Source organism: Gavia stellata, chromosome 8 (genome assembly GCF_030936135.1).
Source record: "Gavia stellata isolate bGavSte3 chromosome 8, bGavSte3.hap2, whole genome shotgun sequence".
NCBI lineage: Eukaryota > Metazoa > Chordata > Aves > Gaviiformes > Gaviidae > Gavia > Gavia stellata.
Window position 1 is genome coordinate 33,193,362 of NC_082601.1, and position 15,341 is coordinate 33,208,702.

The 15,341-nt window shown below is 34.4% G+C and overlaps 1 protein-coding gene across 1 annotated transcript in view; it reads left to right on the plus strand.

Moving 5' to 3' along the window:
• DNAH7 (dynein axonemal heavy chain 7) overlaps positions 1-15,341 on the plus strand; it is a 118,545-nt gene that overhangs the window by 70,258 nt on the left and 32,946 nt on the right. The window contains 7 exon segments of the mRNA XM_059820665.1: positions 863-1,735; positions 2,591-2,820; positions 3,857-4,187; positions 7,681-8,027; positions 9,278-9,458; positions 10,734-10,919; positions 13,119-13,282. Coding sequence (XP_059676648.1) covers positions 863-1,735; positions 2,591-2,820; positions 3,857-4,187; positions 7,681-8,027; positions 9,278-9,458; positions 10,734-10,919; positions 13,119-13,282 — 2,312 coding nt within the window.

A 15,341-nucleotide genomic window follows, 5' to 3' on the forward strand; every position in this document is an offset into this window, starting at 1 on the left:
TTAAAGTTTGGTCCCTGCCTTTTTTTTTTTTTTTTAACTTCTGGTCTTCTTTTAGAAGAAATTCTTAAGCTTACTGTCTTCAGCAAATGCTTCCTCTCTTTCAGTCATAATAGGATAGACACACAGAAAGAGCTCAAGTGAAATATCCCTTTTAACAACAAGTGGAAAAAGACCCATATAGGTGATACCTGCTCTTTGTTTTTTTTCCTGGATTAAAAGAAAGCAAGGTCATTGATAATTGTTGCTTTTTAAATATTTAGCTATAGTTCATAGAATCAAATCAGCATAAAGTGACCATGGAAGAGATCCATCTAGTCCATCATCCTTCCCCAAAGCAGGACCACATAAAGAAAGGAACAACAGTAATTTTTCAAGTGTTTTTTTCCAAAAATTCTTACAATTCTCTAAGGATGAAGGATGTTTAGACTTCCAGGCAATCTATTCATGTTCTTTACTCTTTTTCATTAAAAACATTTTCTAATATCCAGATGCAGTCTTCTTTCTTGAAATACAAACCCATAACTTGTCCTATCTAGATGGTAGTGGAAAGACCAACATGTTCCCTTCCTCTTTGCAGCAGCCTTTTATGCATTTATGTAATAACATTTATAAATATATATGTGTATGTGTGTATATGTATTTCTGTATGAATTTTCACTTTAATTGAGAAGTAATATTACTGTACTCAACTGTTCAAATTAATTCTAAATACCTGTTTTGGTTTTTTTTCTATGTAGTGAGGTTTAAGATAGTTTATATTTTGAAGCCTTTTTCAGAATTCTATTTGTTTTATCTTGTTTAAAAGAAGTATAAATTCAAGAGCAGAAGCAACTATTAAAACAATTACATTTTTATTATACAGGTTCTTAGAGTGTATTATGATCGCTTGGTGGATAATCCTGACCGTGTTTGGCTTGTTGGATTTATCAAAGAAGTAGTGAAAAATGACTTACATGAAGACTTTCATGAACTTTTTCAGAATTTGGACTTCAACAATGATGGCAGAGTGGAAGATGATGACTTACGTAGCTTAATGTTTTGTGATTTTCATGACCCAAAAAGAGAGGACACTAAATACAGGGAGATTAGTGATGTGGATCAATTGAGATTAGTTGTAGAGAGTCACCTTGAAGAGTTTAATAACATGAGCAAAAAGCCAATGCAGCTTGTCTTGTTCCAATTTGCTATAGAACATATTTGTAGAATTTCACGTATTCTGAAACAGCCTCGCAGCCATGCCCTCCTTGTTGGTGTTGGAGGTAGTGGTCGACAATCTCTTACTCGATTAGCAGCCCATATGGCTGAATACAACCTCTTTCAGGTTGAAATAACTAAAAGTTATGGTATCAATGAGTGGCATAAAGACTTAAAAGTCATACTAAGAAAATCTACTGAAGGGGAAATGCAGGGAGTTTTCTTGTTCACAGATACACAGATTAAAAAGGAGTCATTCTTAGAAGACATTAACAACTTACTAAATGCAGGTGAAGTGCCAAACCTCTTTGCAGTAGATGAGAAACAAGAACTTTGTGAACAAATGCGTCAAGTAGATCGCCAACGGGACAGGACAAAACAGACAGATGGCAGTCCTATAGCTCTTTTTAACATGTTTGTTGATCGCTGTCGAGATCAGCTTCATATAGTACTGTCAATGAGTCCCATTGGAGATGCTTTCCGTAATCGCCTTCGTAAATTTCCAGCTCTTGTCAACTGCTGCACTCTAGACTGGTTTCAGGTAAAACCAAAACTTTTGTTGGGCTTGTTATTCTAATGGAAATGCAATAGAAATATGACTTCAGCCCTTTTTGTAGCCAGTAATTCTCTTTGGTCGAGCTAGCAGTGAAAAATATCTTGATTTTTCTTAGTGTCATGTTTTAAATTGTTTACACCATTAGAACTGTTCTGACTGTAATAAAAGCCAGTATAGGCTTTTCATCAAGAAAATAAATATCTGATTGTGGTATAAGAGTATAACTAAATGAACATAGTACTGTAGACATTACAGATTTAAATATGTAGTGTTTTCTTCTATTACCAGAACTACCTGAATCTAGGGTGCCAAAAAAGTTTGAAACTTAAATACCTGTCAAAAATACAGACCTCTTTTGATGCAGAACACCGGATTTTTCCCCACTACTCTGCAATAAAGCTATATTCTATCTGACTGTTATGTGCAAAAGACCTTAGAATATTTAAGATGTAGAATTTAATCATATAAAGAATCTGAGGAACTTAAATTTCATCAAGTTTTAAAATGTAGTACTCTATCTTTTAAAGGTTATTTTGAAGATGAAGAGCACAGACAGTTACACACACATATGGACATACTGAAAATGCAAAATTTCCCTTTCAGTAGCAGTATTTCTACTGGATGAAATAAGACAGTGGGCTTGAACTGAATCCCTAAGTAGTTCAGTTCTTTCCAGTTCTGTTATTGTCTTATTTGATGATCTTTTCATCATGAAGTCATTTCTCTGTGCCTCAGTAACTTTATCAATGAAATGGGGCAAAGATACTTTTTGAAAAATGTTTTGAGATTTATGAATGTGAAGTACTGAATAAGAGAAAGGTATTTATTCATTTGTTTTAGACGTGGCCTGAGGATGCATTAGAAGCTGTTGCCTCTCGCTTCTTGGAAGATGTCAAAATGTCAGAAGAAACTCGAAGTGGGTGTATTGATATGTGTAAAAGCTTTCATATGTCTGCTATTGCTTTATCTGACTTATACCATGCAGAGCTTCAAAGACGCAACTATGTTACACCTACTTCATACTTGGAATTGATCTCCACTTTTAAAAGTCTCCTCGAAAAGAAACGCACGTAAGGATTTACAATGTGACCTTTTCTAGAGGAACCGAAGTTCACCAAAAATATTACTTTCTATCTCTTATAGCTAACCTGAACAAAACAAGTGAATTGGTTTTAGTTAATTTAAACTGACAGAATGGTAGCCTGATAAAATGTACTCCTAGGACACATGCTTCCTTATTGGACAAGAGGTCTGACTTGATGCTCTCAAAATATACTTGCATTAGATCACTTCTAACAACCCTGGTGATGTTGCTGTATGTTGATTATGCATATTATGCTACCAGAGTAATTAATGCAGCCAGCTTCCAAGTTGCTAGGTGCCATTGGCTTGCTAGCAGGGTGCAGCTGTGCTGTGCCTGTGCAGAAGGGACCACTGTATGCATGTGCACATCTGTTCTATTGTCATGGCTGGTGGGGGAAAGTTCCTTTTTCTTTCCTCTCCTTCTCATTGATGAGACACTACCATAACAATTAAGACAAGTGCTTAATTTGATCAACAGGCTGTGTGAAACACTGCATGGAGCAAGAAATTCCAGGAATAAAGGAATACAGTTTTGAATGTAGTGATCCAGTGCCTTTGGAATTTCTTGATTCTGACTCTGTTGGCCGTCCTCAGAGCCATTCATGTTCTGCTGCTAAAATGATTTTCCCAATTATATTAATCCTATTTCAACCTCACCTCAACTAATAACCTTCCTGAGTGTATCCCCATCTCCTCCCTCTCCTTTTCTTGTCTGTTATTACTGTGCCATCTTGATTTTGTAGCTCCTGCCAACAAAGAGGCAGAAGCTTATCACTTACAGGTAAATAAGTGATTGTTCATGTATTTATCTATATCCCAGTCTCTGAGTATACATGATAGAATAGTTCAAGACTATGGCTCAAGTAATCCCAGCTATGTTTACTGTTTGTTGAGCAAATAAAACAAGATTGGCAGAGCATTTGATTATTCAGAGTAGTGAGAAATTTGGGGAATGGATCCCAGTGAATGAAGTGATCAACTACTGATAAAATACCTTTATAATAAAGTACTATTTATTTTCAGTAAGGTGATGAAAATGAAAAGAAGATACGAAGTTGGCTTGGAGAAACTGAACTCTGCTGCATCTCAAGTAGCCTTGATGCAGTCTGAGCTGGAGGCTCTGCAACCTCAGTTACGGGAAGCTAGCAAGCAGGTTGATGAGATGATGGTCATCATTCAAAAAGAATCTTTGGAAGTAGCTAAAACTGAGAAATGTGTGAAAGCTGATGAAGCAGTGGCAAATGAGCAGGCTATGGCTGCAAAAGCCATCAAAGATGAATGTGATGCTGACTTAGCACAAGCCATGCCTTGTTTAGAAAGTGCTCTGGCTGCCCTCGACACTCTCACGGCACAGGTATGGCTAACAATGCATGTTTACACACTGGAGAGGTATTCAGATGTACAAAAGCATGGAATATCTGCCTTTTCAGATTTTACATTATACTTATGCAGTTTTATAATTTAGAAACTTCTTGAAATCTTTCCATTTTAAAAAGCAAAATGTTACTCTGTCTTTATTTTCTAGTGAAAAAGCTGTAATGCTGAATTTTTATGGACTACATGATCAAATAGATTCCAGACATTTCAAAATTCATAGTTACAAAAATATTTTGTCTAATCTTTTTATATCCGGTCTTTCAGAGTCTAGAAATTGAGGTTGAAATTCTGTCTCCCCGTGTTAAGGGACCACTCTGTAAGAGTATGACAGTGGAGGCAACCACCTTTGGTTCTGTGGATATTCAGGTTTTCTTTGCGTGGATAATGATTTGTTCATGGCAGGATGAAAGGAAGTCTCCCAGATTGTAAGAGTGAGGATGAACTATGTGCTCCAGCTATTGTTGCTGAAAACAAGATTTTAAAAAACTTTCAAGGAAACCTTCTTAGATAGAAAGCAGATGGGTTTTTATCGACAGCTATTCCTTCATATCAAAAGTTTTAGATTCTGGCATCGTCAGATCATTGGCATGCTTTGTGAAAATAGTAGATGGCTACTTAGTCACTTCAAGGCAATTGCATTATACTTGTGAATAACAAGACAAGAACAAGGCTTGGAAGGCTAATGAAGTAATATTTCAGCTGCTGTCAATGCTTAGTGTATCCAAGCAGGGAGTATTATAATACAAGAGGAAACAAAAAAAGAGTAGGAAATTCCAAAGAAAAAAACAACCAAGAGTTCTTTTTTCTCAAAATATAGTCAAGTAGTATGATGAACACAAAAAAATCTGTGTGTAGGAGAGCTTAGAGTACCTGTACAGGACTCTTGTTTTTGAATCACTCTTCACCCTGGCCACCACTGATGGAAAGCAGAGCAGGTCACACATTGCAAATTGTGTCCATAAATCCAGGTACATAAATGTGCAGATTAAGTGCTTTGTTTGGAGAAACAAACCTATACATGATTCAGTACTGCTGAAATTAGTATCTACAGTCAAAAGGAACTGTGTACCTCATGTGGCTTGTTGTTCAGCAAGGATTAGAAAAAGTATAACAATTTTAAGTGTTATTTTGCTGTTGACATCTAAGTTTTATCGCAATACACATATGAAGACACTGAAATTTAGAACTAGGAAGGGACCTCTGGATGCCTTCTCTTCTACTTGTAATCTGTTCCACTTTACACATTTCTCATTAAGATTATTTTCCTGGTGTTTACCATTAGTCTTACTCATTACAACTTAATCTTGTTTTCCATCCTGCTCCCTGTGGACATGGTTCCTTCTCTTTTATGCAGTTAAAGACTACTCATTGATCTCACCACTTCCAGTTTTCTGTAAGCTAAGTGATCACTATTCTTTTAGTCCTTTCTGATAAATCAAATCAGCTTTTCTGGTTATTCTTTCTGGACTTTCTCTATACATTCACTTCAAGTGCATTGCCCGAAGTTGAATACAGTATTTCAGCTGTAGTTCTGCTGAATGCTGTGTAGAGGAGGATTATTGACACGTCTAATTTGCCATTCATGCTGACAGCTGTATAATTTCCTGAAAATCACTATTACATAATCATTGCTTTCTCTTTTTTTCTTTTTGTACTAGTTCTACTATACTTTTCCATTTCTGCAATTTATCAAGATAATTTTTTTTCTTGTTCTCTACTCAAATGTATTTGCATTTACTCTCAACTTTCTTTGGTTGGAAATCTAATATTCTCTTTTCCATCATTCATTCCAGTAATGGAACTGTTGCATAGGTCTGGACCTGTGCAACCTTGGTCAAATCTTTGCTGTGATTTGCCAGTGTTATCAATTGTGCTAGTCACCTTCTCACAGTTAACCTTTTAGAGACATCAGATGCAAAGAGCATTAACATTTTGACTCTCTATGTCATTTACTTGTATCTCACTCTTTTCACTAAGTACCTAGCCAGCACTTTTCTTGCTTTTCTTACTATTACTGTATAGAATTTTTCTTTTTATACTTCATATCGCTTCTAATTGCAGCTGAGTTTGAGTTTAGCCTTTAAAATAGTCTCCTACTCTGTTTACAACCCTTGGGTGTATTAAGTTAATTTGTATTTGTCCTTAATTTCGTTTCCTTGAATGGCTGGCTAACTTTGATTGTTCTTCCTCTCCAAGGATTTCCTTTCCTGGAGAGCCCATCAGCCAGTTTTCTGACTGCCTTATTGAAATTCCCTGGCTTTATTTACCTGCTTTTGTTTCCCTCTGCTGAACACTTGTGTGGCTGCAGTTTTTGGTTGGGTTTTTTTGTTTGTTTGTTTGGGGGTTTTTTAATTAAAAAAAGCACTTATAGCTCCAGGAACCGTAGTTCACAGTTTCAAGGAAATAATTGTCTTAACATTTCTCTGTTTTTGTGGCACAAATAAACATCCCCAGAACTCAAAGATACCTCTTTCTATCCCAATTGCCAAGGTTTTAGACCTCAGAGAAACCATGGGCAAGCTCTCAAAATCTAACATTAGTTGGCAAAATAAACATGAGAATTTAGAAATCCTTTAATTTATTGGAGTATGTATTCTCTGAGAAAAGCTCTTAGAATATTTGAATTTCCATGCAGAGTTATTCTTTGGGAAGAGAGATTATTCTCCATCAATCTTTAGTTTACAAACCTCTTGCTTAATTAATTCTACATATATGTGTAGAAGTCTTTCATTCTTTCATATTATTATTCTATATTTGCGGTTAAAACTTTGCTTATTCATTTCCTGCTATTTCTTAGAATTTCAGTACTTTTTACCCAATAGTTTTCTTCCTTTTAGCTGCCTCTTCCCTCATTCAGGTCACTCTGGGAGTTTAATAATTGACCATAATACTAATTGATTTATTTTCTGTACTTGAAGAGCATAGATCCTTACTTCTGGGTTGAAGAGCTTGTTATCTTAAATCTACTAATCCACTGCTGGCGTGATCCTGTAAGCTTGGAAGTATTGTGTTAGAGCTTGAACTGAAGGGTAGAGCATAACACTGGAACATCAGAACTCCATAACTGAGGTGCAATGCCCACTACTAAATTAGGAGCAGAAAAAGTACAACTATAAATGAATTACAGATAGGAATTGTTTTGTCTCCTCTAAACTGATTGTTGACTAGATTTCAGATATTTTTGTTTAGATGTCAGTGTTAGTTTAACCTGCATAGTACCTTAAAGAAAGGACTAGAAAGAATGGAAAAAAAGAAAATAAAAATGTTGCAAAAAAAGAGATATATATGTATGGACTTGTGCTATGAACTTGCGATCATAGTGTATTTAAAATTATCAAGTATGAGAATAGCAAATGTATATGGAAAAATATTAACTTGACATAAAAAGGGTTATTATTTCTATTGTAATGGAAGAATTAATCCACCTATGTTCAGAGCTTTAAAGGTGTTTTTTTAATTATTACTTTAAGGATATTACACTTGTAAAGTCCATGAAGAGTCCTCCTGCTGGTGTCAAGCTTGTAATGGAAGCTATATGCATCCTCAAAGGCATCAAAGCAGATAGGATTCCAGATCCAACAGGTTCTGGAAAAAAGATTGAGGATTTCTGGGGTCCTGCTAAGAGACTTCTGGGTGACATAAGATTTCTTCAGTCTCTTCATGAATATGACAAGGATAACATTCCCCCAGCTTACATGGCTATCATAAGAAAACAGTATCTTACAAATCCTGAGTTTGTACCAGACAAGATTCGAAATGCTTCCACGGCAGCAGAGGGTCTGTGCAAATGGGTCATAGCCATGGACTTTTATGATAAGTAAGTATGTATAAAAATAAAAAAAATATCAAAATTTGATTAAAAAGATCAGTTTATTTTAACACCAAAAGAGATGTAGAATTACTTCTTACTAGTGGGAAACTTGTGCAAACAAGCAGTCATAAAGATTAATTCATGTAAGATGCCTGATGTTAAGGTGTAGAGCCTGATTTTCAGTTCCGGATTTTTCTAAGGCAGCATGGGAGCAACAATCTGTTCAACTAGCAAATAAACTTACCTTCCTTTTAGAGTTTTGCACAAAATAGAGGTATTATTGAAATGTCTTTAGAAGTTTCTGACAGTCATATCAAGCCCGAAGGATATTTTTTGTTACACATTGTATTTGATGCACTGAAAAAGCATGCTTGTTTTTTATTTCCTAATTTGAAACATCTGGAACTCACATTTAACAGTAAATCAGCACTGGGTGACTAAGGTCAACTTGCAGTTTGGAGGTAGGTAGTGCATGCCTTCATTTGAGAGGATATTTTGTTACTTAACTAAAAGATTAGTAAATGTGTACTTGGTAGAGTTCTCAGTTTGTGAACAACTTTTAACATTACAAATACAAATTGTTAGAGAGAAACTTAACTAAAAAGGTGGACTAAAGGAGATCTGTAACTCACAGCAGTGTGAGAGGGGACTCATTAATTATGAGGCTAGTACTTGTGAAATACTGTTTCAGTTGAGCATAGGGACATTCTAGCATATTTTCTTGCTTGTTTTTGGAAAGATAAACAGTATGTTTTCAGTTATATGTTACTTCCAATATACTCCTCACAAAAATATCTGTGTAAAAGATTGAAATCCTCAAAACTGGAAAATAGATCCTTGGATGTGAAAAGCTGTTAATTTTTTCTTTTGTGTACACAGTTTGGCTGTACGTGTGTGTACAGTGTCTGTGAGTGTTACTTAATATGTATGATTGTGTGTTTCTTTCTAATGGCACAAATCATAATGGATTCTAAATCGTGATTAAATGGGACGCAGATTGGAGGCATAACCATTTTTGCGTTTAATCATTACCTGTTATTACAGAAAAATTTGCAGCAACTGCATAAATCAGTATCAGCACAGAAACAAGTGATGAAGTAAAACCCAATTGTCTTCAAATTATGAAACAGAATATTGCATGAGCTACTGAGTTGCTGAGGTTTCCCTTCATCTTTCCTATGTTCATTTTTTTAATAGTAACCCTGGAGTGAGGGTGTATCTTTCAGATGTTTAATTTATTCTTTGACTTACTTTAGAGTGACAAAAAATGTTGCACCCAAAAAGCTAAAGTTGAATCAAGCTGAAGGAAAATTAAAGATTGCTATGGATGGTCTAAGAAAGAAACAAGCAGACCTGAGGGAGGTTCAAGATAAATTGGCTGTACTCCAACAGACACTGGAATCCAAGAAACAGGAGAAGGCTGACTTGGAAAATCAGGTATATGATGCAAAAGATGAATTATTGTTCTACTGATATCCAGAAAAGTTATTTAAAATTCGCTTCTTTGTCAAATAGTATTTTTCCTTTTAACTGCCAGTATGTTGAACAAGTCATACTTTTAGATAACCATCTTTTTATTTTGGTGTAATGGTCTTGAAGTTATAAATGGACAAAGCATGGGGAATTAATACTTTAAAGCAATAGAAAATGTAGATATTATGAATTTACCAACTGATACCCCTCTCTTACATTCTCACTCATATCTGCTTTCTTGTGAGGAGATAAATTTTCAGTGATTGTAATAAGAGTTTGATTCATCCATTAACTTGCAAGTCAGTACATTTAAAGTTTTGAAAGTTTATTTATGCCTTCTGTGCTAATGCAATTTTGAGAATGTTTTTGGTAAACTCTGTTCCTGGCTGCTAAATAGCTGTTATGTGTGCAGAAATAGTCAACATTTAGAAGATGTTTTGGGTTTTTTTTTAAAGATTTGCAGTACATCAGCTTTTTTTACAAAAATAGTATCGGAATTTGAAATGGACTGTCTGTAGTTAAACTCAGCTCTTTGTGTGTTTCTTCTGCATCCTGATACAGTTTGCAAGTAGAAGGGAGGGATAAACTACACAAGTAATTTGTTACTGTGGTGTAAATTGGCTGCTATTGTTACCAGGAGAGAGGGGATTGTAACAGCAGCAAGAGTTGGCATCATTTTCCTCCTCTCCTGTGGCTGAAATGTGTCTCTACTAGATAGTAAAGAATTGTAACAGAGCTGGATTAAAGTCCTGTTAAATAATTTTTTTTTTTGTTAGATTATAAACATGCCTGGAAAGATGGCTTAGTTAAAAACCAACAACAGAAATGAAGATTATGTATTCACAAGGATGTTGTTTTTTCAGGAAAGAATATACTTACTTTCATGAGACAGTGATCTCTTTAAGGTGTTTTTGTTTATCTTATGACATGTAGATAATTTCCTTGACTATTAATATTTTCCATATCGCATACAGAGCTATTTTGAGTTGCATGTTTTATACTGGTCATCTTCCTTTATTTGAATGAAAATGTAACTGAATAGACTCTACTATGCTGGTACTGAGATTTGGTTTTGTTCTTTAAACATTTCCATTATAATAAGAAAGTGTTTTCTTTCTATTTGATGAAATTACTTAAGAAAACATCTGCACAGGAAAATAATCCTTGAATGCTTTTGATATTTGTAAAATGTCTTTAAAGTGATCATGTAATATAATCAGCAATTTTTTTTGTTCTGAGGTTGACTTATGCAGCAAAAAACTACAGCGAGCAGAACAATTGATTGGTGGCCTTGGGGGTGAGAAAACTCGCTGGCATGAGACTGCTTTGGAGATGGGAAGGCAGTACATCAATCTGACTGGAGATATACTTATATCATCAGGAATTGTAGCTTACCTAGGAGCCTTTACATCCAGCTATAGACAAGTAATATGTGCAGTGATTTTGTTTCCATGTTTTGTAATAATCTAAATTTTGTTAATTTTTGTTCTAAGATAAAGTTTACATTTTTAAATTATGTTTTAATAGAATTCATAAGTGGAACTGAAACTGTATTGTAGAATTTTGAGTTTTGTTTATAAGACTCTTGGGCAGAATTCTTCCTTCAGTCTACTGTAAAGTACTTATCACTGTGTAAAGCATGGAGTCCTTTGGTTGCTTTTCTCCTCTAAAGCAATTGCCATAACTTTATACCTCATGGCTCTGGTTACTCCTGTTCCATTCAATGGCTAAATTCTCCTTAACTTCAAAGAAAACAGAATTAGCTTCTATTTCAGCAGCAGCACAATTAAGCAAGTTCTGAAATGCAGTAATTCTGTACAAAAAGAGACAAAGATACAGTAGCTCAATAACATAGATTTGTGCCTGTAACTCTTAGTGACATAAACAGAAATTCTGAATACAAAAAGATTTTTGACATGGCAGTTGATTTTAGATATAATGCATTTTTGGATGGCAAAATTACCCTGACTTTGAAAGTTTTCAAGCACCAAAACCTGCCACTGAATTCAGGTGAAGAAATCAATATAAATTTCTTTTGAAAATCAGGTCCAGGATCTAAAAAATTGCTAAAAATTGAGAGAGAAAAAAAATCAATGTACCTCATTTGAACATACAATTTGGATATAATCCTTATTTCCACTTTTCCTTCAATGTACTTCCTTTGTCCATTTTTCTTTAGAAAATTTTGTACCATTCTTTCAAAGAATTATTTTCTTCATAATGTCCATGTCATGATGTTACTATTTTAAAACTTTATAGAGTGAGAGTTTATGGTGTGAGTATTTATAGCATAAATAAATAGTCAGCAGTTTTTACAATTCCAAATTACATAATTTTGAGAGAGTGTTTTCTTTTATGCTTATAACCTGCATTGTGTATAACATTGTGTCTGGGTAGGCAGGAGTAGTTTTGGTGAAACATCTTAAGGGGTGCTGAACTGTATTCCAGGCAAATGTAGATACAGGTGCAGATGATAGTCATAAAAGGCAGAGACATCTGCATGATTATTCACTAAAAATGAATACATAGTGGTTTAGTCTGAAAAATTTAGTGTAATTTCATTGTCTCTGACTGCATAGTTTCTTTCTCTGTGCAACAGTAGGTATGGATTCCTGGTTGCTTATTCTTGCTCTCATGATTGTGCAGACAAATATTACTTAGGTATCCCTTTCACAAATTTTTGGATACCATAATCACTTTTATATAGTTCTTCATTTCATCTGCTGCTATATGGGGTTTTTTCCCCTGCAGTTTTCATAAGAGAAAAAGTTATGATATCTTTTGGAATATCAACTTTGTTTTATGCAAAGTGATGAATCCTTCATTCACCACCTCTGTGAATGTCTCTAGCCCTTAGACCGTTTCCTTTAACACCGCATTTCTGAGTTTTGTTGCTTGAGGCTTTGCCAGCTAATTTTTAGTTTAGAATACTACAGCATATTTCTTTGACCTTATACATAGCTTTCATACAAGATTGTGCCTTTCATATGAACAAGCTATTTGTGTAAATTTTCCTTCTTTAGAAGCATTCTTCCTAGTGGAATACGCTTTTTGATTTACATATTTAAAGGTGTTTGTCTTCGTTATTATTATGCACCATACAAACGTGTATAGTTTACACAACTGTAGTGAGTTAGATGATACAGAGAATAGTGAAAAGCAACTCTAAAACTGTAGTGAGTTAGACGATATAGAGAATAGTGAAAAGCAACTCTAAATGATTGTTAAGTTTTTAAGTTTGGTTAAGTCCTGACAAGTACTCATTATGTGTGTCCTGTGTGTTAAATAATGAAGATTTCTAATTTTTTTGTTAGACTATGTGCATTTGTTCTACATGTATTTTATAGTATAGAAGACTACTGCTGAAATGGATAAATAAAATCATACCAAGGCTCTGATCAAATAAACTTATATTTCATACATAGAAATCATGTACAAAGGCATTTTTAGAGATATTTTTAGATATTTTATACAGAAGAATGAGTTTCTTACCATTTGAAGATATAGTGATTTTGTATGTAGCAACTGTTACAGGAAAGGAGTTGAAAAATACATTTTTTTAATAGTTTGAGCATTTTGTGAATAGACATAACTTCAGTTAATAATTGCTTTCATCTTATCTAGATGCAAACTAAAGAGTGGGCATTGCTATGTAAAACAAAACACATTCCTTGTTCTGATGATTTTTCCTTAACAAATACCCTGGGAGAACCGGTGCAAATCAGAGCTTGGAATATTGCTGGACTACCTTCTGACATGTTTTCTATTGATAATGGCATCATTATCTCGTAAGTAAAACAAAAATTACAGTGAATAATTTTCATTAAATAGCTTCTTACAACATGCTTTTCCGTTACTATTTTTAGGAAGTTTTCTACTGTATATCCAGTTTAACAACCAGAGTTATAAAATGATTGTAATGTTAAATTTTATAAGAAATACTAATAATACTTTTTAACTTTATAATGTAAAGTTTTTAAATCTGTGAATTCACTCCCTTGTTTTTTAACTCCTATGGGTTGCTGTAATGATACCTTCCCCCCCTTTTTTATTTTTCTTTTTTTTTTTTTTCCCCAAATGTGCTGCACACTGGATTCAGTTTAAGATGTCCTAAAATGCTTCAGGAATAGAATTTTGAATACTATTCTTGTAGTACAATCAGTAGATATGGAAGTAATTCTCTTTTAAAAAGCTAAAGCTCTTTAAAATTCAAGAAATATGCTGGCATCAGTTGCTACCAAGAGGATTATTTTACTAATCTTTCTATGATGGTCACACACTTTTTCCCTAAGATGGCATAGGAAATACTGTAGATAATGTCTTGATTACTTGTCTATAAACAGTTTCTGAGTTTATGTTGCCAACTGGTAGGAGATTTTAACATCCAGGCTTGTAACATATTCAGTGTGTAAAGCCCTGACATTTTGTAAGCTTTGGTTTGTACACTGATGAGCCAGATCTTTATTTTGCTAGGGCACAGTAACAAAAGAACAAAAAAAGGCCCATGTATATCTTCTACTGAAGGCAGTAAGGGAGGTACAAAAAGCTAGAATGGAGAGAATTTCTACTCTCCTTTCTTACAGAGGATAATCCCAACCATACACTCTTGCCAGTTTCTTCTTCTGTTTCTTGCCTTGTATTCTATGTACTGCTAAACCGCTTCAACCAGAAAAGGTGAGATAGGCCTTTCCTGCAATAACCTCTGATTTCAGAAAGGTGTGCTTTCACATCACTTCAGGCAGTTGGCAGTTAGATATGGGTCTTCCTCATCCATAAGATAGTTTTAGATATTTGATGAAAGGTGAAGAGGTGTATCTGTACTGACAATTTGGAGTGTGTTTTCTTTAGGGCCTCATTCCCCTAACTATCAATACTTCATACAGACTAGCCATTCCTAGGATCCCTCTGGAGCAGAATAACCTGGCATATTCCTAAACAAAGGCTGAGAGCTTTGTTTTTTGGGTTAGCGTAGGGACCTCTTTAGTAGGCATTATGAATGGGGTGCCACAAAGTCTTCTTTGCACCCAGTCCAGTCCTTAAAGAACTTTAAAAAAAAAAATTATTAAAAAGTGAATTCATAGCAGAGACTTGATTACATCTTTGGAGTGCTAGAATTAACTAAATACTGTTTAAAGCTTGGCAGTTGCAATTGTAGCTTCCTGTTGTAATGTGGTTAGTGTGACAATAGTCTTATCACAAGTTGAAGAAAGTTCTGATAAGGAAAGAATGATTTATTTTTCATTTTGAAATACCTGGGGGTTTTTTGTTTTAAATTTTCCCTTTTGTAATTATCTTAAGCTACATCCAAATAAAATACTTTAACTTTATCTAATGATACATTGTTTGATCTAAAACATTTTTGAAAATTCTGCATATTTGAAGATATTCTCATTCTTATTTGAAAAGTGAAACATTCTGAAATCTCAAAATTCCTCATAGAAAGAAAATATGGATCCCATGAACTCTAAATCTAATATAAATTGCTTTTCACTTTTAAGATGATTCTACATTCTTATGTAGTATTCTAATACGTGTACATCTCTGTCTCGCATCAATCACTAGAATTACGTTTGTCTGGGCAGAGTTCATCTGGTATATATCAATATCACAATCAGTGCAAACATCAGTGATTTGTATGACAACATGCAGCATGGGAACTGACCATGTTAATGTTTTAACATCTAGAAATATCTACAGCTCACTAGTGATTAGCTTTAGATTAATGTGCCTACTGATGACTGAGATGCGTACTGCACTGACAGTTTTGTTAAATACAGAGCTGGGTGCTTACAGTAGGCTAAGCTTTGTGACCTTGCATAAGCAGTTATGATTTTCATTTGGACTTGT